The sequence below is a fragment of the Ambystoma mexicanum genome, chromosome 8 (genome assembly GCF_040938575.1).
Source record: "Ambystoma mexicanum isolate Mex_15411 chromosome 8, UKY_AmexF1_1, whole genome shotgun sequence".
NCBI lineage: Eukaryota > Metazoa > Chordata > Amphibia > Caudata > Ambystomatidae > Ambystoma > Ambystoma mexicanum.
In genome coordinates, this window is record NC_090929.1 from 7,657,184 (window position 1) to 7,679,079 (window position 21,896).

The 21,896-nt window shown below is 51.8% G+C and overlaps 1 protein-coding gene across 5 annotated transcripts in view; it reads left to right on the forward strand.

Annotated features, from left to right (window-relative positions):
• The window catches only part of AK1 (adenylate kinase 1), a 1,026,690-nt gene that overhangs the window by 982,629 nt on the left and 22,165 nt on the right, over positions 1–21,896 (forward strand). For all 5 annotated transcript variants that reach the window (XM_069609116.1, XM_069609117.1, XM_069609119.1 and 2 more), the window contains one exon: positions 3,544–3,660. In XM_069609116.1, coding sequence (XP_069465217.1) covers positions 3,544–3,660 — 117 coding nt within the window. The remainder of the gene's footprint in view (positions 1–3,543; positions 3,661–21,896) is intronic.

Consider the following 21,896-nt stretch of genomic DNA (forward strand, 5'->3'; position numbering starts at 1 on the left):
CTCCCTCTGGTCCCTGTTTCTCTTCCCCCTCCTCCCTCTGATCCCTGTCTCTCATCATCCTCCTTCCTCTGCTCCATATCTCTCTTCCTCCTCCTCCCTCTGGTCCCTGCCTCTTTTCCTCTTCCTTCCTCTGGTCCCTGCCTCACTTTATCTGGTCCCTGCCTCTCTTCCTCCTTCCTCTGGTCCCTGTGTCTCTTCCTCCTCCTTCCTCTGGTTCCTGTCTTGCTTCCTCTATTCCCTGCCTCTCTTCTTACTCTGGTTCCTGCCTCTCTTCCTCCTCCTTCCTCTGGCCCCTGCCTCTCTTCTTCCTCCTCCTTTCTCTGGTGCCTTTCTCTCTTCCTCCTGCTTCCTCTGGTCTCTGCCTCTCTCCCCTCTTCTTCCTCTCTTCCCTGTCTCTCTTCCTCTGGTCCCTGCCTCTCTTCCCCCCTCCTCTCTCTGGTCCCTGCCTCTCTTCCTCCTCCTTCCTGTGGTCCCTGTCTCTCTTCCTCCTTCCTCTGGTCCTTCTATCTCTCTTCCTCCTCCTTCCTCTGGCCCCTGTCCTCTTCGTCCTCCTTTCTCTGGTGCCTTTCTCTCTTCCTCCTGCTTCTCTGGTCCCTGCCTCTCTCCCCTCTCCTTCCTCTGGTCCCTGTCTCTCTTCTTCTGGTTCCTGCCTCTCTTCCTCCTCCTTCCTCTTGCCCCGCCTCTCTTCTTCCTCCTTTCTCTGGTGCCTTTCTCTCTTCCTCTGACTTCCTCTGGTCACTGTCTCTCTTCCTCTGGTCCCTGTCTCTCATTCCCCTCTTTCCACTGGTCCCTGCCTCTTTTCCTCTTGCTTCCTCTGGTCCCTGTCTCACTTCCTCCTCCTTCCTCTGGCCCCTGTGTCTCTTCCTCCTCTTACCTCTGGTCCTTCTGTCTCTCTTCCTCCTCCTTCCTCTGGTTCCAGCTAGTGTTTCCTCAACCTTCTTAAACCTGCTTTTTCTCCCTCTTTCATCTTCTTAACTCTCTTCATCTTCCATCCTTTGTTTCCTTTCGCTCCGTCCACTCCTCCATCCCGCCCCTGCATTTCTGCCTCCTGCTTTCACTCCCACCTCTCTTTTCCTCGTCATTATGGAACCTGCCTTTCTCACCTCTATCCCATGGACCCCCCCTTGTCGGCTCCCATTTATAGTCCCCCCCCCTCTCCCACTTCCACTCATTCCTGCATCTCTTGGCCTTAACCTTCCCCTTCTATCACCTGCACCTGCTTCTGTCCCTCTCTTGTTTCTGCCTCTCATTCCTGCTTCCTTTGGTTCCTGCCTCTCTGCACCTTTCCCTCCTGGTTCCTGCCTCTGTCTATTTCCTCTTAAGGGCCTCGTCTTTATCAAGCCACACCCCCTCCCTCCTCTGTTTCCTGCGTCTGTCTTGAATTATTGGTCTGGTTTCTCCTTTCCTCCCTCCTGCTTCGTCTGGTGCCTGCATCTTTCACTCCTTCCTCCTCTGGTTCCTGCCTCTCTACCCCTCCACCCTGGTTCCTGCATTTCTCTCTTGGATTCATTCTTTAGTTCATACCTTTCTCCCTCCTGCCAACTGGCTCCAGCCTCTCTCCTCGTTCCTGCCTTTCTTCCTCCTACTTCCTCTGGTTCCTGTCTTTCTTCCTCCTTCTTCCTCTGGTTCCTGTCTTTCTTACTCCGCCTTCCTCTGGTTCCAGCCTTTCTCCCTCCTCCTTCCTCTGTTTCCTGTCTTTCCACTTCCTCCTTCCTCTCGTTCCTGCCGCTCTTCCTCCTCCTTTCTCTCGTTCCTGCCTTCCTCCTTCCTCTCGTTACAGCCTTTCTCCCCCTCCTTCCTCTTGTTCCTGCCTTTCTTTCTCCTACTTCCTCTCATTCTTGCCTTTCTTCCTCCGCCTTCCTCTGGTTCCAGCCTTTCTCCCTCCTTCCTCCTCGTTCCCGCCTTTCTTCCTCTTCCTTCTCGTTCCCACCTTTCTCCCTCCTACTTCCTCTCGTTCCTGCCTTTCTCCCTCCCCTTCCTCTCATTCCTGCCTTTCCTCCTCCTCGTTCCTGCCTTTCTTCCTCCTCCTTCTCGTTCCCACCTTTCTCCCTCCTTCTTCCTCTTGTTCCTGCCTTTCTCCCTCCTTCTTCCCCTCGTACCTGCCTTTCTCCCTCCTCCTTCTTCTCGTTCCTGCCTGTCTTCCTCCTTTCTCTCATTCCTGCCTTTCTCCACCTTCATCCTTTGGTTCCTGCCTTTCTCTCTTGGATTCCTTCTTTGGTGAGTACCTTTCTCCCTCCTACTTCCTCTCGTTCCTTCATTTCTTCCTCCTCCTACCTCTGGTTCCTGCCTTTCTCCCTCCTCTTCCTCTCATTCCTTCTTTTCTTCCTCCTCCTTCCTCTGATTCCTGCATTTCTCCCTCCTCCTTCCTCTCGTTCCTGCCTCCATTCTTGGATGAGTCAGAATTTCATGGCGTTGAATGCTGACAAAACAGAAATCCTCATTGTTGGATCCAGTCACATGTTAAAGGACCTCTCAAAGGAATATGCATCATTTATCATCGCCAATGTGTACATTCCGGTGGTTCAAAGTGTAAAGACACTCGGCGTCACTATTGACGCCGAACTCTCAATGCGGCCACGTGTGGCAAAAATTCGAGCCACTTACGCCTTGATAAACCAACAGGTTTGCTCAATGCGTCCCTTCCTATCTGTCAGCAATATGTCCCTTCTTGCCTACATCCTTGTTAATTCAAGGTTTGACTATTTTTTTGTTGTTTTTTTTCTCGTTTATTTGTTTAGTTTTTAAAAAAATACATAATATTACCAAAATTTCAATCATTTATATTCAAACAAACTGCGATTATGATAATGATAATTTTGTAGGATATATATTGCATTAGATAAAATTAAATAACTTCAATAGCATTATACACATTACCATAATTCAAGGTTTGACTATTGCAACAGTCTCCTGGCAGGCACCTCCACTGCTAATATCGCCGCCCTTCAGATCGCTCAAAACGGTGCGGTCAGAGTCGTTCTTTGCCTGCCACAGCATCATTCTATCACCGAAGCCCGGAAGAAACTGCATTGGCTTCCCATCAGGCACAGGGTATCTTTTATGATACTCACTCTTACATTTAAATGCATGAACAACACTGCACCCAGCCACCTGACACAGCGCATTCAACGTTATGTACCAGGTGGATCACTGAGGTCCACCGAGCAAATCAGGCTTTGTCAGCCTCGCTTTCGCCTAGTCAAATTCGGAAAAACCAACTTCAGCATCATCGCTCCAACTCTTTGGAATTCACTTCCTCTTCACCTCAAGAGCTCCTCAAGAGCTCCACTTCTTTGGTCAACTTCAAAAAGAATCTCAAGACTCGCCTTTTACCGTCCCCTAGTGTCACTGCTAGCCCGCCTCTTTCTTCCTTGGTCGCCGCCGACCTTCTCTGTTCATTCTGTTTTGTCTTGTATGGTTTTGTGTGCACTGTGAGGCCTGCGGGCTATTTGGCGCTTTATCAAGAATTAAAATAAATAAATAAAATTAAAATACTTTGGTTCCTGCCCGCATCCTCCTAATCGTATTGTCCCTTCACTGCAGGACACGGTGCTGGACATGCTGAAAGATGCCATGCTCGCCAAGGTGGCCAAGTCCTCCGGATTCCTAATCGATGGCTACCCCCGTGAGGTGAAGCAGGGACACGAGTTTGAGAAAAAGGTGAGAACCAGTGTGTGGTCGAGGGGCAACGGGGCGTAAATGCACTGATGGTGGCAGAGAATGAATGCAGGGAGTATTATTGCGGGGCTGCTCTAGTTGTCGCAGGGAGTATTATTGTGGGGCTGCTCTAGTTGTCCCAGGGAGTATTATTATTACGGGGCTGCTCTAGTTGTCGCAGGAAGTATTATTGCAGGGCTGCTCTAGTTGTCGCAGGGAGTATTATTGTGGGGCTGCTCTAGTTGTTGCAGGGAGTATTCTTGTGGGGCTGGTCCAGTTGTCGCAGGGAGTGTTATTGCGGGGCTGCTCTAGTTGTCGCAGGGAGTATTATTACGGGGCTGGTCCAGTTGTCGCAGGGAGTGTTATTGAGGGGCTGCTCCAGTTGTCGCAGGGAGTGTTATTGTGGGGCTGCTCTAGTTGTCGCAGGAAGTATCATTGTGGGGCTGCTCTAGTTGTCGAAGGGAGTATCATTGTGGGGCTGCTCTAGTTGTCACAGGGAGTATTATTGTGGGGCTGCTCTAGTTGTTGCAGGTAGTGTTATTGTGGGGCTGCTCTAGTTGTCGCAGGGAGTGTTATCGTGGGGCTGCTCTAGTGTCGCAGGGAGTATTATTGTGGGGCTGCTCTAGTTGTCGCAGGGAGTGTTATTGCGGGGCTGCTCTAGTTGTCACAGGGAGTATTATTGCGGGGCTGCTCTAGATTTCGCAGGGAGTATTATTGTGGGGCTGCTCTAGTTGTCGCAGGTAGTGTTATTGTGGGGCTGCTCTAGTTATTGCAGGGAGTGTTATTGTGGGGCTGCTCTAGTTGTCGCAGGGAGTATTATTGTGGGGCTGCTCTAGTTGTCGCAGGGAGTGTTATTGCGGGGCTGCTCTAGTTGTCACAGGGAGTATTATTGCGGGGCTGCTCTAGATTTCGCAGGGAGTGTTATTGTGGGGCTGCTCTAGTTGTCGCAGGGAGTATTATTGTGGGGCTGCTCTAGTTGTCTCAGGGAGTGGTATTGTGGGGCTGCTCTAGTTGTCGCAGGGAGTATTATTATTACGGGGCTGCTCTAGTTGTCTCAGGGAGTATTATTGTGGGGCTGCTCTAGTTGTCGCAGGGAGTATTATTATTATTACGGGGCTGCTCTAGTTGTCGCAGGGAGTATTATTGCGGGGCTGCTCTATTTGTCGCAGGGAGTATTATTGTAGGGCTGCTATAGATTTCGCAGGGAGTATTATTGCGGCGCTGCTCTAGTTGTTGCAGAGAGTATTATTATGTGGCTGCTCTAGTTGTCACAGGGAGTATTATTGTGGGGCTGCTCTAGTTGTCGCAGGGAGTATCATTGTGGGGCTGCTCTAGTTGTCACAGGGAGTATTATTGTGGGGCTGCTCTAGTTGTCTCAGGGAGTATCATTGTGGGGCTGCTCTAGTTGTCGCAGGGAGTATTATTACGGGGCTGGTCTAGTTGTCGCAGGGAGTGTTATTGCGGGGCGGCTCCAGTTGTCGCAGGGAATATTATTGTGGGGCTACTCTAGTTGTCGCAGGAAGTATCATTGTGGGGCTGCTCTAGTTGTCGCAGGGAGTATCATTGTGGGGCTGCTCTAGTTGTCGCAGGGAGTATTATTGCGGGGCTGCTCTAGTTGTCGCAGGGAGTATTATTGCGGGGCTGCTCTAGGTGTCGCAGGTAGTGTTATTGTGGGGCTGCTCTAGTTGTCGCAGGGAGTATTATTCTGGGGCTGCTCTAGTTGTCGCAGGGAGTATTATTCTGGGGCTGCTCTAGTTGTCGCAGGGAGTATTATTCTGGGGCTGCTCTAGTTGTCGCAGGGAGTATTATTGCGGAGTTCCGGGCAGAGTTCCAGTCTGCTCCAGTCCCTGGCTACGAGAGGACGTGTGTGCTGCTTCCTCTGTTTTTCCCTGTTTTCGGCTGAGGCTGGGCTTTTGGAGAAAACAAGCCCAACCTCCATAAAAACCTCTCTGCCGCGCGGAGCGCGCGCGGAGTTCCGGGCAGAGTTCCAGTCTGCTCCAGTCCGCTCCGGGAGCTGGGGCTGTGGGGGACGACTCCCTGATTCATCGCCTAAGAGAGACGTACGAGGACTGCACGAGAACTACCAGGACACAGAGGTAGGCGTTTAACCCCCTCTCTTCGCCCTCCGGTTCCTCCACTGCTCCTCTTTCTCAAGATTTGACTTGAAGTAATCTGTTCTGGATCTATTTTGAGCTATTTTGAGCGGATCTGTGCTCAACAGAAACTGAACCGTGCTTAATAGCCACAGAAAATAGAAACGAGTGCGGGTCGCTAACGCGAGGCCTGAACCTTCTCGGGGCCCACTTGGCCAATCCTTCTCTGCTGCCTGTCATCACTGCCACCACTGCCACCACATCCCCCCGCTCCCCACCCTATCTTCACCCCTTTCCGTCCCACCCTACCTGGCCTTCCCCTTCCCCTTCCTCTCCCTCTTCCTTCCCGTCCTGGTGTCTGCCCTCCATCCCGTTCCGTCCCACCCTTCCCACCCCTTCCCCTCCTTTCTCTGTCCTCCCCTTCCAGCAGCCTCCACTCAAGATGGACGAAGACTCCGATCAACGCTTACTAAGGAGCCACATGAAAAGGACTCCACTTACCTCAAGCCAGTCTCCTACAGTCTTAATGAATGGTCTCCCTCAAGACCTACGACAACGCTCATCAGCACCAACCGATGATGGCCGCCCCCTTACCGCTTCGGCGAGCGACCCAGGCTGTGTGGGGGCCGGAGGGCCCCTGCCGGGGGGTCTGAGGGTGGCCACATCGCTGACGATCCTCCCGCCCGGCGCTTGCCGCCAGACTTCTTCGACCACCACCTTAAAGCCAATGGCCACTTTTGAAGCACCCAGCACCCGGGACGCCATGGGTAGACAGGCACCAGCCCCGCCCGGCACAGAAGTGCCGAACTCCACACTGCGGGCCACCAATTCTCCTGAGGTGGAGATTCTCCACAACCGGCAGAAGAGCCTGCTCCCCAGGACCACCACGGCCCAGGTCCACCTGGCCCAGGACGCCCAACCGGGTTCACTTGACGCGAGCAACGCCACTGTCTCACGGAGCCTACCAACATCAAAGGGTGATGAAGAGCCTGGCCTACATTTGTCTCCTGGTAGGTCTACCCCGCCTCTGAGGGCAATGACCTCTGCCCCCCCCGCTGATCCAACCGGTCCTCCGACAAATGGGGCAATCGACGTCCCGCCAGCCCTCTCTTATACTGACCCCCTACTTGGGAGTGCCTTCCATGAGGAGAATCTGGACTTAGACTCTGACCTCCCCAACGGCACACTGGTCAACTCCGGCTCCAAACCTCCAATAAACCAACCTGCAAAAAAACCAACGCATAGGAACAAAAGCAAACTGTCACATAAGCCTATGACGGCGGTAGTCACATCCGCCAAAACGATCTCGTCAAAGAAACATCAAAACCCAGCGTCTGGCTCTTACAAAATTAACAATCAGCACAAAAGGGGCATTTCACAGCAGACACAAAGAAAAAAGGGCCACGCAAAACTCGCTCTATCCACCCCGCGTCTGTCCAATGTTCTAATGAATTTTTTCAAAACACAAGGAAAAAGAAAACCGTCTGCTGACTCTGAACTATCAGACGCGGAACTCCTGGAAGCTTTTGACGAGACTTCTCCATTGCTCAAATCCATGGAAAGCCCAGCTCCCACTGTGCCTTACTCATTCTCAGTCGAGCAAACTCTGCCTCTAAGTCCTCCACTGCTTGGTCTCGCACTGGACGCACAGACTGTGCCTCATCCGGGCTCTGACGGCCCGTCTGCTGACACTCTGGTCGACCCTTCAGACCTGCTGGCGAGGTCTCAACCACCACCCTCCCCGGGGCGGTTGGTGTCCGCGAGCGCAGACCCCTTAAACACCACCAGATCGTCACTTAAGGGCTTCACGGACATTCTAGAGCTACTACAACCAATAGCAGGGTCACATAGAGAAGTGCTTCCCCACCTGCAGGCAAAGCCCGTTCTATCTCTTGCCTCGCCCAAGCCCAGCTATCCAGTCCCTGCATCCCAATCCTTCTGCCGGGATGTCCCCATCTTCGAACCAAGACTGCCAGCTGCAAGACCATCGTCTACGCAGGACGTCGGATCCACCAATTCCACTCGTAGACACTCTCTGGCGAACCCCATATCTTTGGGAATTAGAGACACACCACTGAGGACGGGAAGAAGACAGGACCTTCCTCCATCGCCCCATAAAGAGTCCCCTAACAATAGAAAGGATCTGACCACGATCATGTCAGCCATAACCATCGCCATGGCCCCGTTCTGCAAGCTGTACGAAACGCTAAGTGATGTTTCAAAAGACAACACGGCCATTTTGGCGAATATTCAGTCCAAACTTACCTTCTTAGAAGGATACATAACAGCTATCGATTTGAAGTACGACCTAACGCATTCAACAAGTCAGGAGGCAGGTTCTGGGCCGCCCATGACCACAGCCCCCTCATGTTTGAAAAAAGGTTTCGCCCAAAACATACGACCAGACAAATCAACTCAGACCTCTCCTCTGATAAACTTCAACGAATTGGTCACAAAACCTGTGAACAAGCGACAATCATCGTCAAGCTCAAATACGACCATACCTAAGAAAGTGCTAAAATTAGCCTCGTCGGATCAACCACTTGGCCTAGCCCACAAACGGACCCAACGAAAGGATGAGTTGGGAGTGTTGCCGATCAATCCCACTCCAGACGTGGGACCCTCTGTTTGCGGTTTCACTAGCGCGACCTGCGTAACGGCCCTACCCAAGGCCCTGGCCCCAACAGAAGACCCCTCAGACTCAAGTCTTATACTGATGGAATCATCTGACGACGTTCAAGCAGTGCCTGAGGCGGCCATCTCCAAAGGCATTCCACAATCATCACCGCTTGCCGCAACCCGTAAGCACTCAGAGGGCCTCCACCTCCAACCAGTGACGACTCAGAGTCCCATTAAGCCCACTCAGGGCGTCGACAATGTGGACCTCCCAAGACACTCGATTGTCACACAAAGAAGTCCAAGTTCAAGAACTAGATCAGCAAGATCGCCTGTGTCAGGCACCTGCCCATCCCGACAGCAACCACCAAAACAAGCTGATAACACGAGGGCCAACTCCACCCGCATCTTCAAGCTAGAACAAATCTCTAGCAAAGACAAATACATCATCCTGAACAGAAGAACTGTACTAAGGATAATATCGTCTTTACCTTCCCTAAAGACTCTAAACTCGGCTGATTTCAAGTGGATTGAGCCCTACCACAGAGACAACAAGGCTAAAGCCTACCTCCACATTTATTCCTCCGCAATACAAGACATCTGTCGTCAAGCCGGGGAAGACCTAAAAGCCCAAGGCTTGTGGATTTCGGAACTACCAACTAGGGATCCCAAGCTCTTCAACAGAGAAACACATTATAACAAAGGAAGGTCAGGTGCCGTCACTCCATCTACTCGACACGACAACCGTAGAACTGAACTGAAATCTCACTTTATACTCTCACCCGGGCCATCGAAAACGTGCCTAGACCCACCTGCTCGCTCGACACGACCAGTCTCTGAACATCCCGAGCCAAACTGGTCACCACAGAAAAGTCAAGATACCAGAAAACAAGACTCCGCTAAAACGCGTCCGTCCTATTCTCAAGCCCTCAGACCACGCCGGGAGTACAGAAAGCCTAGCTGGAGAGACCAGTCCCCGCGAAGAGTCCGGCTCACTTACAGTCCCCGAGCCCAACGCAAACCCTCCTCGTCGACGGCTAGTGCAAACTCGACAACTGCACCTGGCCCATGGGAACGGATAAAAGAGGCCCTATCATTAAAACGTTCCAGATAGCAATCATCAAAAGAACCCGATACTCAACTCTACCAAAAGCCCTTATCTTTGGCCTCTTGGAACACCAGAGGGCACTCCCATCTAACCGATCACAACGCTGTAGACCTGGGTCAATTTGACATATTTTGCCTCCAAGAAACATGGCTCCAGGACAAACCATCTATGGACGGTTACGACATCGTGATTTCACCAGCCGTCAAAGGCCGACTAGGTCGTCCATCAGCAGGCCTCCTGATTGGGATTCGGTCAGATCATAATCTGAAACTCATTAAAACAACGGCAAGATCCTATGAGGTGTTGGCGGTCTTAATTGAATGGAACCCGGCATACGATTCCTTGACATCACAAGCTAAGCCGCCTTCATCCTTACAGCTCGCTCTGCTCACCACCTACTGGAATCCACAAAGGTCTTCGACATTGCTTTTTTGTCAAGCTATTGCTGAGGCAATTGATGAGATTCTTAACGAATGGAACACCCCCTATGTACTTATTTGCGGGGACCTTAATGCGAAATGCAGTCTACCACAAAACATTCCCCGAAACTCAACCACTGTTACAGCAGCGGAGCTCAGGGGCCAAGCCTGGATGACCCTGATGACATCAAGAAACCTGCACAACGCAGCTTGGATCTTAAAAGACCAACCACAGCTACCGACCTGGGAGAGAAATCGTTCTACAGCCACTTTAGACTACATCTTTGCCTCCCAAGCACTGTGTGCAATTATTCAAGATTTTCGTGTAGTCAAAACCCTACCAAGTGACCATAATATGCTAACAGTATCCTGGCCTTCTACTGGCCGCATTGCACAGAGTTACTTGGCACAGGTCGAAACGAATCCCCAACTAACGCGCCTCCGCTTGACATCGTCTAGCATCAAAATGATTACGCAACAGCTTGTCTTAGACATCTCGTCAGTAACAGATTGCGCTTCATCACCAAGGCCAAACTATTTACCTATGCTTCTCAAACACACGCATCAGATGAAACAACGGCCGGTGTCCGCTATAACCCACACCCATCACTATGACAAACAAATAGCATTCAGGAAAAAAGCACTGAGATTACTCAGAAGACGCGCCAAGGCGGACAACACCACCGCTGCATGGGCTCGATGGAAAGACGAAAATACAATCTACAAATCATGGATAAGAGCGCGTCGAGCGGCACTCTACCAGCACGACGCTGAATCCATGACGAGAGTTTTAATGTCGAAAAAAACCGCAGACTTCTGGTCCCTGGTAAACGCCTCCCATGGCAGTACAACCTCTACCTTGATCAACGCTGTCCCGGAACAAGTCTGGGTCACATTTTTCACCAATCTTTTTGCCAGCCCGCCCTCCGACATCAATACGTCTTTTGATACTACGGCCGCCCCTTGGATTGACCTGTCTATTCCAGCAGACATAAGTGCGGCCATTCTAAAATTAAAATCGTCACGAGCCCCGGGCCCAGACGGATTGACGAACGTAGACCTAAAGAAACACCATCTGGAATGGTCCAGCTTTATCAGTATTCTGTTTGACCACTGCCGATCCACTAGAAAGATTCCAGCATCGTGGTCCAAAGCAATCATCATCCCAATTTTTAAGCAAGGAAGCAGGGAAGCGCCTGAAAATTATCGTCCAATCGCCTTACTGGATATAATAGGCAAACTTTTTGCGTCTCTCCTCCTGATCCATTTCAACCGATGGGCGAAACAGGCCCCCTGCAGTGACCCGTTCCAACTAGGCTTTAAGAAAAACAGCGGTACAGCATTAAACATCCTTATACTCACCATTCTGAAAGCCAAAATAAAACAAGGGTCCCCCACAGTCTACGTGGCGTTCATTGACCTCTCTCAGGCATTCGACAAAGTGGAGAGATGCAGACTGTGGAGAAAGTTGGAAAACTGGAACTGCCCAAAAGATGTGCTACTACCAATAATAGCCCTTCATACCAACAACAGACTCAGCGTCCGATTGAACAGACAGGGAGCACTGTCTAAAGAAATCCCCGCTCATAGAGGAGTCAAACAAGGCTGTCCACTAGCCCCGGCCTTGTTTGTGGCTTTCCTGGGGGACTTTAAAGACGCGGAAGCTCACGTCCGAAGCTTCCCGCCAAAGTTTGGCAAAAGTTCACTTTCACGCCTTCTCTACGCGGACGACATGATTCTGTTCGACCAGACCCCGATCGGCCTCCAGCGTCAGTTGGACAATCTAGAAACCTACATGACCACCAATAATCTCCAGATTAATCAGTCGAAAACGAAAATTATGATCCTCTCCAGATCGGGCCGCTCCAAGAAAAAAACACATCCCTGGTCAATCTGCAAAACCAATATTGAAGTGGTCTCGCACTTCAAATATCTAGGAGTGACTTTCGATGGCTCTTCGCAGGAACTCACAATGCAACAGCGTCTGTGGTCTAAAACCAAACAACTTACATCACAACTAAGAGCGATTGACAGAAAATATGGCAAATTCTCGCTAGTACCGGCCATTAATTTCTACAAAGGTAAAATGGTACCAACCCTGACCTATGGCATGGACGCTATGTTCACTGTTCCACCCACACTGTGGCGGTCTTTGGAAGCCTATATTTGGAAATCACTCCTAGGCCTACCCACCGCCATTCCAATCGAAGCTATCAGACGGGACCTGGGTCTGGTATCACTAAGCGCCACCGTCAGTGGGTCCTCATTGGCCCTCTTCAGGAAGACTCTTATTAAGGACGACCTGCCTATCGTCAGCTTCATCGCCCAAGAACTTGAGTTATCGAACTGCAAGGCCGTCAAAAAATGGACCCTTCTTCAAAAAACCAAACTCGAAGATCTGCACTGCACTTTAGACGACCTGATTCTAAACCCGCAAAGAGTCAGTGAAAAATTGAAGCTACAAGACTGGATCAACACTTCTGATAAAGCGGCGGCAACTAAGTTTCTCAATCATCTTCCTCCGACCTTTAACAAACTGAAACTCCCAATGGCATACTGTTTGAGATTTCCGGACAAAAAGCTGCGCACTATATTTCTAAGAGCGCGCTTAAACCTGCTTCACACGCGGGAAATCTTAGCAATGAGAAGGTTGGCGTCCGAGACTACATGTAGACTGTGCAAACTTCCGGACTCTACTGAGACCGTGCGCCACCTGCTCCTAAATTGCTCTGCTTTATCCCAAATTCGCACAGCGTTTCTATCTCCCCTATGGCTTGACTCGATACTGATTGATGAGCAAACATGGTGGCATCGCTTGATATCTGGCGAAAAATCCCGCTGGGCGGTTGCGACAGCCAAAATATTGGAGGCTGCCTTCAACAAAATCAACGCGGCAATCTAGGCCGTTAAGACTAATACTGCACACGACACGCTCTGATCTCTTTGACGTTCTTGTAAAAATCTTTCTCTTTGATTACATACAAGTAAATAAAAAAAAAAAAAAAAAAAATTATTGCGGGGCTGCTCTAGTTGTCGCAGGGAGTATTATTGCGGGGCTGCTCTAGATGTCACAGGTAGTGTTATTGTGGGGCTGCTCTAGTTGTCGCAGGGAGTATTATTGTGGGGCTGCTCTAGTTGTCGCAGGGAGTGTTATTGTGGGGCTGCTCTAGTTGTCGCAGGGAGTATTATTGTGGGGCTGCTCTAGTTGTCGCAGGGAGTATTATTCTGGGGCTGCTCTAGTTGTCGCAGGGAGTATCATTGTGGGGCTGCTCTAGTTGTCGCAGGGAGTATTATTGCGGGGCTGCTCTAGTTGTCGGAGGGAGTATTAATGCGGGGCTGCTCTAGTTGTCGGAGGGAGTATTAATGCGGGGCTGCTTTAGTTGTCGCAGGGAGTATTATTGTGGGGCTGCTCTAGTTGTCCACGGTCTGCACCGTTCTTCCCTTTTTGGAATTTTAGGCCTTGAGAACACGGCAATGTGGCTCAGCAGGTGCATGTCCCTGCTGCTTCTCATGGCCTCCTGCACTATCCCTCACCGGCCTCTGCTGGCATTACTGAGACGGCGATGGGAGGATGTTTGTGTTTTCGAGGGGAGGGTCTCAGTGGTGGGGATGGGCAGGAAGGTCGTCTGTGAGAATTCTGGCCAGTGTGGTTCCATATTTGCCCCTTCCTCCCCCTAATCAGAGGCTTCTATGCCCCCTATGAGTTGCCCACGGCCAGAGAATCGCACGTGCAAGAAGCAGTAATGGGTTACATGGGACAGAAGTGCGTGCAGTAAGACCCCGTGTAGCTAAACGCCAAGAGGCGCAGAACAAACCAAGGCACACCATGACTCCTGTGGGGCGAGTCTTGCGCATGCTCAGTAGGAGAAACCTTACGGAAGGTGGGTGACCAGAGTGTGCAGTGCACCATGGCCACCCAAAACCGAACAACCTCAGTCCTTGGCTCGTCAAAGTTGCAGTACTGTCCGAGGTCCCTAGCTCTCAACTCGCACGCTTTCTAAACAGCTGACTCACCCGCCAAGCCTCCTGCATGCCCATTCATTTCAATGGGCCTCTCACCCGCCAAAAATAAAATCGGGTGTTTTCACTCGCCTTTGTGACACAAATGGTTGAGAGCTATGGAGGTGTACCTCAGCCCCAGAACCCGGTCACAACATCAAAGAAGTCTTCCTCATGCCTGCAGTGTGTCCAGGAAGGAGAAGCCAGTGATGGCAACCACGATGCATTGTGACAATCCTGTCAGAGCAGGTGATAGACACGGGTGCAGCAGTGAACGTCATGACATTAGCTAAGTTCAAGTTTCTCCACTCAACAGCACATCTGGCCAGGCCCAAAATACAGCACATCTGACCAGGCCCAAAATACAAATATTCACTTACGTAGGCCCTCGCCCACTTCCCCTGGATGGGGCAGAATACACTCCAATAGCACACAACTGCACCGCAGTGTCAGCCGTGTGCAACATCACAGCTGAGGCAAACAACAGCCAACTCGCCTGTGACGCAGCTGGGGAATTGGCACGGGTCCTCTTTGCGCCGAACGTGTATCAGGGAGACGTGCAGACATTCCATATATAGAAACCTTTGAAGGCATAGGATGCTGCAAGGCACGGGAACGTTGCCTCCACATAGATCACGCCAACCAGCCCATAGCGCCCAGGCATCGCTGGATTGCGTGGAAACCGCCCTGAAGCAGCCAGAAGACAAAGACACTGTAGAAAGAGTGGATGGCTCTGCAACACGGGTCTTCCTGATAGTGGAGGGCCACAAACTCAACCAACCCAATGAAGTAAGAATCTGTACCAACATAAGGCTGTCTAACTGGGCGATTTAGAGGGAAAGACGCACCTGCCGATGGCAGACAATACAATAGCGCACTCACAGAGGTCTCTACCTTCTTTTCTAACATAGACCTCAAATCTGGCCATCATCGGTGACCCTGCATGTAGGTTCACGCCCTGTACCGAGATTCTCATCCCATGTTGACCTCTTCAGGTACAAGAGTCCAAGCTGCATAGTCTCGTCAGCAGCTGAAGTGTTCCAGCACACCATACAAGGTGTGCGGGCAGGGCTCCCACAGGTGCCTAACGTCAGCGATGCTCAGCGTCAGAGAAGGACCATCTGCGATGGCCGTCTGCCATCTTCCAGAGGCGCAGCAACCTCGGCTTACATTAACTAGAAAGAAATGCAAGTTCATGCCGTGAAAGGTAATTTTGATTAGATTTAAGTTCCGGGAGAAGGGCCTCGCAAGCGGATCCTAGAAATGTACAAGGCATCAAGTCGGCAGCTTCACCCTCATCCCCACCCGAGGTGAGGCGCTTCCGTGGTATAGTCCACTTTTGCAGCCGTTTCTTTCCCAAGCTGACCATTGACTGATCTGTCAGCAGGACTCAATGAAGAAGGATCATCAACAGGCCGGGAGCCCCCCAGATCAACTGGCATTTGAAAGCACCAAGAAAGCCCTGGCAGCAGCAACGACTATGGTCTTCATTGACCCCAATAGACAGTTCAAGATCATGGTGGATGCCAGCCTGGTTTACCTTGTTGCGGTACTGGATCAGCTCGATCAGCCGGGCATGAGAAGACTGGTAGCCTATGCCAGTGCTGCTCTTAATCTACAGAAGAGCAATATTCGCACATTGCGGGATAGGTACTGGCTGTGATGTGGGGCTGCCATCGTTTTCTTTATACATTTTTCGACACCCAATTACAGTGATAACAGAGCACAAGCAGCTCACACCCATAATACAAGGATCCACTGGGAGCCCTTAGCTATAATGATGGCTACCTCCGCTTCAGGATACTTGCGTCTCCTGACAATTCAGGGCTGGGCCCGACAATCCCACTCAATACCTGTCATGGAAGGAAACCGTGAATGGCTCCATTGATGAAGACACAGAGAAGCAGGTGCGGACGAGAACGAGGACATCATTCCTCTAAACAATGTCCCCTTTATGACATAAAAAGAGCTACAGCCATGAAGACAAGCAAGTAATCATCAAACTGCTCCAACTGGCCAGAGGCGGAACGTCCTCGCTGAGCACAGTCATAGGACCACAGCGACCCAAGCGTTCCCATAAGGACTCTGGACTTTTTGGTTTGAGCTATGGGTTGGTTGGAGATTCCATACTGGTCATTCTACCTGATATAATACCCCACGTGGTACAACTCGCTCATATTGGCTATCAGTGGGCAGCAAAACCATGTCCTAGTTACGGGAAAACGTCCTGTTCCTGGATCCAGGAGCTGCTGAGCCCACAGACCCTTCCCAGACGCTCCGCCCTCAACCCTTCATTTAACAGCTGAGTCGGCAACCCCACGCAAGGGAAAGGGGCAGTGGATAAAAAAAAACTCGAACACCCCTCTCTCCTGAATTCTTGGAATGGAATTTGCAGTGGGAAAAATAACATATTCAGCATTCTTTAAGTAAGTCGCTAAATACTTACTTGAAATACTTCCTCCCTCTACAATCACTCACTCTTTACCTGTTTTGCCTCTGCTTGCAGCTGAGAGGTTTTGCCCTCTCTTAGTCTTCAAACTTGTCTCAGCTACCTAACTCCTATATAAGTATCCCTAACTATTGTATTTTCTAACTCTTACTGTTAGTTATTGTATTATTGAATGTACTCTTTATTTTATTTCTCCTTCACTGTAATGCTTTTATCTCTTCACTTCCTGTGGCTTTTACGCTTCTAATCTGCACATTTTCTTTAGTTTTGTAATTAAAAATTTACTGGGACGACGAAGATGACGACCCAAAGCTGTTTTGGCAGAACTACAATGCCTTTAGGCTGCCTTCTTCAAAGGGAACAGTAGGTGGCGCCCAAACGCTTCCAATGCTTTCTACAAAAGCCGCCCTTCCGTCTTCCTTGCACCCACACAACTGCCAGCAAACAGCACTGACTTCACAGCATCGCAACGCTCGTGCCTCACAACATTCCCTGACATGCACGCAAGCGACTCTATGGAGTTCATGGAACACTTTCCCCGATTAAACTGGAACTGAACGTTAACGCTGGCTTGACGTTTCTGATTTAATGCACTTTTTACTGCTCAGAGTTAAACGCTGGCACAGCTGGTTTGAAAAAGCAGTTCAACAATTCAATTAAGACTGTCCCCCCGAGCTGCTGCGCCCCCACCGAGTCTGGTAAATCTGTGGGTAAGTCGTAATGCTTCTGTCTGCTGCCTTCTTTCTGTCTGGAGCTGGTCCTCTAGGTGTTAGGGAAACAGGACCTGTCGAGCATTTACTTTGGATGAAAGGCAGTTCGGGAATTCAGAGAGCATTCCATGGAATTGCTCTCACAGCCAATCAGCTTCGGTCACTGCTTCTCCATTTTGGTTTGGGAATCCTGCATTAGCTTAGTTAAGGAAAATAGGGAACAGGAACTCGTGCACTAAATGATTTCTCCTCTAACACCTGCCCCAACTATTGGCCGCTCGCAGGACCTGACACCTAGAGAGAAAAGTGACTCCCTCCTGCCCAAGCCCAAGTGCACACGGCAGGAAGCCGCCATCAGTGCTGTGCCCCAGAGAGGACACAACCCTGGCAATCACTGAGCATCGGTTGTAGGATTGTGTTGCTACCCTGGCACCGTGTAGTCACCCTGGGAGATTGTGGCTGCCTCGTCTATGCCAGCGTGGGTGGGAGTGCCGGTGCGACACGCGGCAAGCCTGAACGGACATGCTCGAACGATGGACCACATTTCAGGGTAAGGGCTTTGCAGGCTTTCCGTTCTATGGAATGCTCCCCACGCGCAGAACTCCTTCTGGACCCGCAGGGGGAGCCTGTAGGAGGCACTCTCCCATCATTCCTCATGGCACCTCATACCGCCACAGCGGTGGCGTGCAACAGAAAGGAGGTGCATGAGTATCCCAGAAGACGAACTCAGGCAGAGACTCCAGATCTACTGGACGGGAGCCCATCGCCAAGAGATGGAGCAGAACCAGGAGAGGAGCATTTCATCATTCACGACACCCATCCACACTCCCAGCCCACAGCACATGTTCTCTCTATTGTCCAAGCCACACCTTGGAGGGTCAGTCACAGAGGAAAAGGGATTGAAGATCACCCAGAGGATGGGAACTCCCAAGTGATTAGAAACTGGAGCTGGTTCCACGGTCAATCCTGGCCCAGACCAAGAAGACGACAGCGGCAAAGGTGCCCTGATGCATCGGCAACATCTGGCCCAGACCAAGAAGACGACAGCGGCAAAGGTGCCCAGAAGCAATGGCAACATCTGGCCCAGACCAAGAAGACGACAGAGGCAAAGGTGCCCAGACGCATCGGCAACATCTGGCCCAGACCAAGAAGACGACAGCGGCGAAGGTGCCCAGACGCATCGGCAACATCTGGCCCAGACCAAGAAGACGACAGCGGCAAAGGTGCCCTGACGCATCGGCAACATCTGGCCCAGACCAAGAAGACGACAGCGGCAAAGGTGCTCTGACGCATCGGCAACATCTGGCCCAGACCAAGAAGACGACAGCGGCAAAGGTGCCCAGAAGCAACGGCAACATCTGGCCCAGACCAAGAAGACGACAGAGGCAAAGGTGCCCAGACGCATCGGCAACATCTGGCCCAGACCAAGAAGACGACAGCGGCAAAGGTGCCCAGACGCATCGGCAACATCTGGCCCAGACCAAGTAGACGACAGCGGCAAAGGTGCCCTGACGCATCGGCAACATCTGGCCCAGACCAAGAAGACGACAGCGGCAAAGGTGCCCAGACGCAACGGCAACATCTGGCCCAGACCAAGAAGACGACAGAGGCAAAGGTGCCGAGACGCATCGGCAACATCTTGACCAGACCAAGAAGACGACAGCGGCAAAGGTGCCGAGACGCATCGGCAACATCTGGCCCAGACCAAGAAGACGACAGCGGCAAAGGTGCCCTGACGCATCGGCAACATCGGGCCCAGACCAAGAAGACGACAGCGGCAAAGGTGCCCTGACGCATCGGCAACATCTGGCCCAGACCAAGAAGACGACAGCGGCAAAGGTGCCCAGACGCATCGGCAACATCTGGCCCAGACCAAGAAGACGACAGCGGCAAAGGTGCCCAGACGCATCGGCAACATCTGGCCCAGACCAAGAAAACGACAGCGGCAAAGGTGCCCAGACGCATCGGCAACATCTGGCCCAGACCAAGAAGACGACAGCGGCAAAGGTGCCCAGACGCATCGGCAACATCTGGCCCAGACCAAGAAGACGACAGCGGCAAAGGTGCCCAGAGGCATCGGCAACATCTGGCCCAGACCAAGAAGACGACAGCGGCAAAGGCGCCCTGACGCATCGGCAACATCTGGCCCAGACCAAGAAGACGACAGCGGCAAAGGTGCCCAGACGCATCGGCAACATCTGGCCCAGACCAAGAAGACGACAGCGGCAAAGGTGCCCAGACGCATCGGCAACATCTGGCCCAGACCAAGAAGACGACAGAGGCAAAGGTGCCCAGACGCATCGGCAACATCTGGCCCAGACCAAGAAGACAACAGCGGCAAAGGTGCCCAGACGCATCAGCAACATCTGGCCCAGACCAAGAAGACGACAGAAGCAAAGGTGCCCAGACGCATCGGCAACATCTGGCCCAGACCAAGAAGACGACAGAAGCAAAGGTGCCCAGACGCATCGGCAACATCTGGCCCAGACCAAGAAGACAACAGAAGCAAAGGTGCCCAGACGCATTGGCAACATCTGGCCCAAGACCAAGAAGACGACAGCGGCAAAGGTGCCCTGACGCATCAGCAACATCTGGCCCAGACCAAGAAGACGACAGAGGCAAAGGTGCCCTGATGCATCCGCAACATCTGGCCCAGACGAGGAAGACGACAGTGGCAAAGGTGCCCTGATGCATCGGCAACATCTGGCCCAGACGAGGAAGACGACAGTGGCAAAGGTGCCCTGATGCATCGGCAACACCTGGACCAGACCAAGAAGACGACAGAGGCAAAGGTGCCCAGACGCATCAGCAACATCTGGCCCAGACCAAGAAGACGACAGCGGCAAAGGTGCCCAGACGCATCGGCAACATCTGGCCCAGACCAAGAAGACGACAGCGGCAAAGGGGCCCTGACGCATCGGCAACATCTGGCCCAGACCAAGAAGACGACAGAGGCAAAGGTGCCCAGACGCATCGGCAACATCTGGCCCAGACCAAGAAGACGACAGCGGCAAAGTTGCTCTGACGCATCAGCAACATCTGGCCCAGACCAAGAAGACGACAGAGGGAAAAGGTGCCCTGACGCATCGGCAACATCTGGCCCAGACCAAGAAGACGACAGTGGCAAAGGTGCCCTGATGCATCAGCAACATCTGGCCCAGACCAAGAAGACGACAGAGGAAAAGGTGCCCAGACGCATCGGCAACATCTGGCCCAGACCAAGAAGACGACAGAGGCAAAGGTGCCCATATGCATCGGCAACATCTGGCCCAGACCAAGAAGACGACAGAGGCAAAGGTGCCCAGACGCATCGGCAACATCTGGCCCAGACCAAGAAGACGACAGAGGCAAAGGTGCCCAGACGCATCAGCAACATCTGGGCCAGACCAAGAAGACAACAGCGGCAAAGGTGCCCAGACGCATTGGCAACATCTGGCCCACAATATGATGACTCCACAGGTTGTGACTGATCTCCTTCACAGACACCTCATGACAGAAAGTTGGTGTGCAGCGATGAAGCTAAAGGGCTATGGGTCTCATTATGAGTACAGCGGTGTGGGGAAAAGCGACGGTAACAATTCAGTAATTGCATTTCTGCTGCATTGCCACACCGCGGTGCAATGAGTTTGGTGGTTGGATGTAAATCCTCCGCCTTACCACCAAAAATCGACAATCAGCGGAAATACCACCAGCAGGAATTTTAAAAAAAAACCTTTATTTACCTTTATTTATTCCAAGATGGCTGCTGCATATTTTTTGAACTTTGTGTGCCTGCCTTAAGTGTCCACCCATTGGCTACCAGTGTTCTGAAATCACCCTATCGGGGACTGGCAGGCTTTAGTCGGCCCCTCATCCAAGGGCCCACTTCCTAAGGCCCCTGTGCACTGCCTGGAGGCTCTCGCTCTCACGTGGAACCTATTGTATGCATGTGTCTGTGTGCCTGAACCTGTGTACCCAGCTGTCCCCTTGTGCCCACTTTTCCTTACTACATCTTTGTGTCGCAGCCGTCCTGCAACATGGGCTTAGGCACCTCGAATGTGCCATTCTGATTGACTTTACTGAATCTCTGTGCACCTGCCCCCTGCTTATTGAGCCACCATTGCACTTATGGCACAGCTGGGATCTTTGAGCCGGGTACATTCGGAATTCACCCCATACGTCTTTGGGCCTCAGCGTACTCGGCACAGTTCCTATGTATAGTTCCTCACAGTTCTCGGCCCATGTCAGGTCCATCGGCCAATCTTTGCTCTGTAGCAGGGCTCGCAATATTCAGCACTTGGCTGTTATGCAGAAGGAAGGCTCCAAGCCGTCTCCACTGCAGCCCCACAGCGTGTGCAAGTGACCTGCGTTTCCAAGTTTGTATCTAGAGCATCTGCTGTCTGTTCAGAATCTTGTATACAAGTAAGGCGATACTGTTCTAGTGACCGTGTACATCTCACTCCATTGCTCATCTGCAAGGTCTGTACCTATTTCCCCAGCCCCCTGGGGTCTCACCCTGAGGTTCTTCGTGTCGGCCCTACTCCTGATCATTCTGTACAGTGTGGCCAGCGATGTAGGGGACTGAAGGGGGGTAAGCCTCCCACCATGCACAAACTGCAGCCCACAGCCTGTAGCGCTGCATAGTCCCTATCGCTGCGCCCTGGTGTTCGTGTTTCCAGGAACAAGTCACCCAAAGCCCAGTATCCCATCTTTCACCAGTGTGCACTAAGTGAATCATCCCAGGCAGAGGAGGGGCCCAGGAACTTCCACAGTGATGGCCACTTGTAGTACAGGTGTATTACCACTCCCTTTTGCAAAGATAGCTCGCCATGAGGTGACTGCCCTTATGACCCAGTACTCATTACA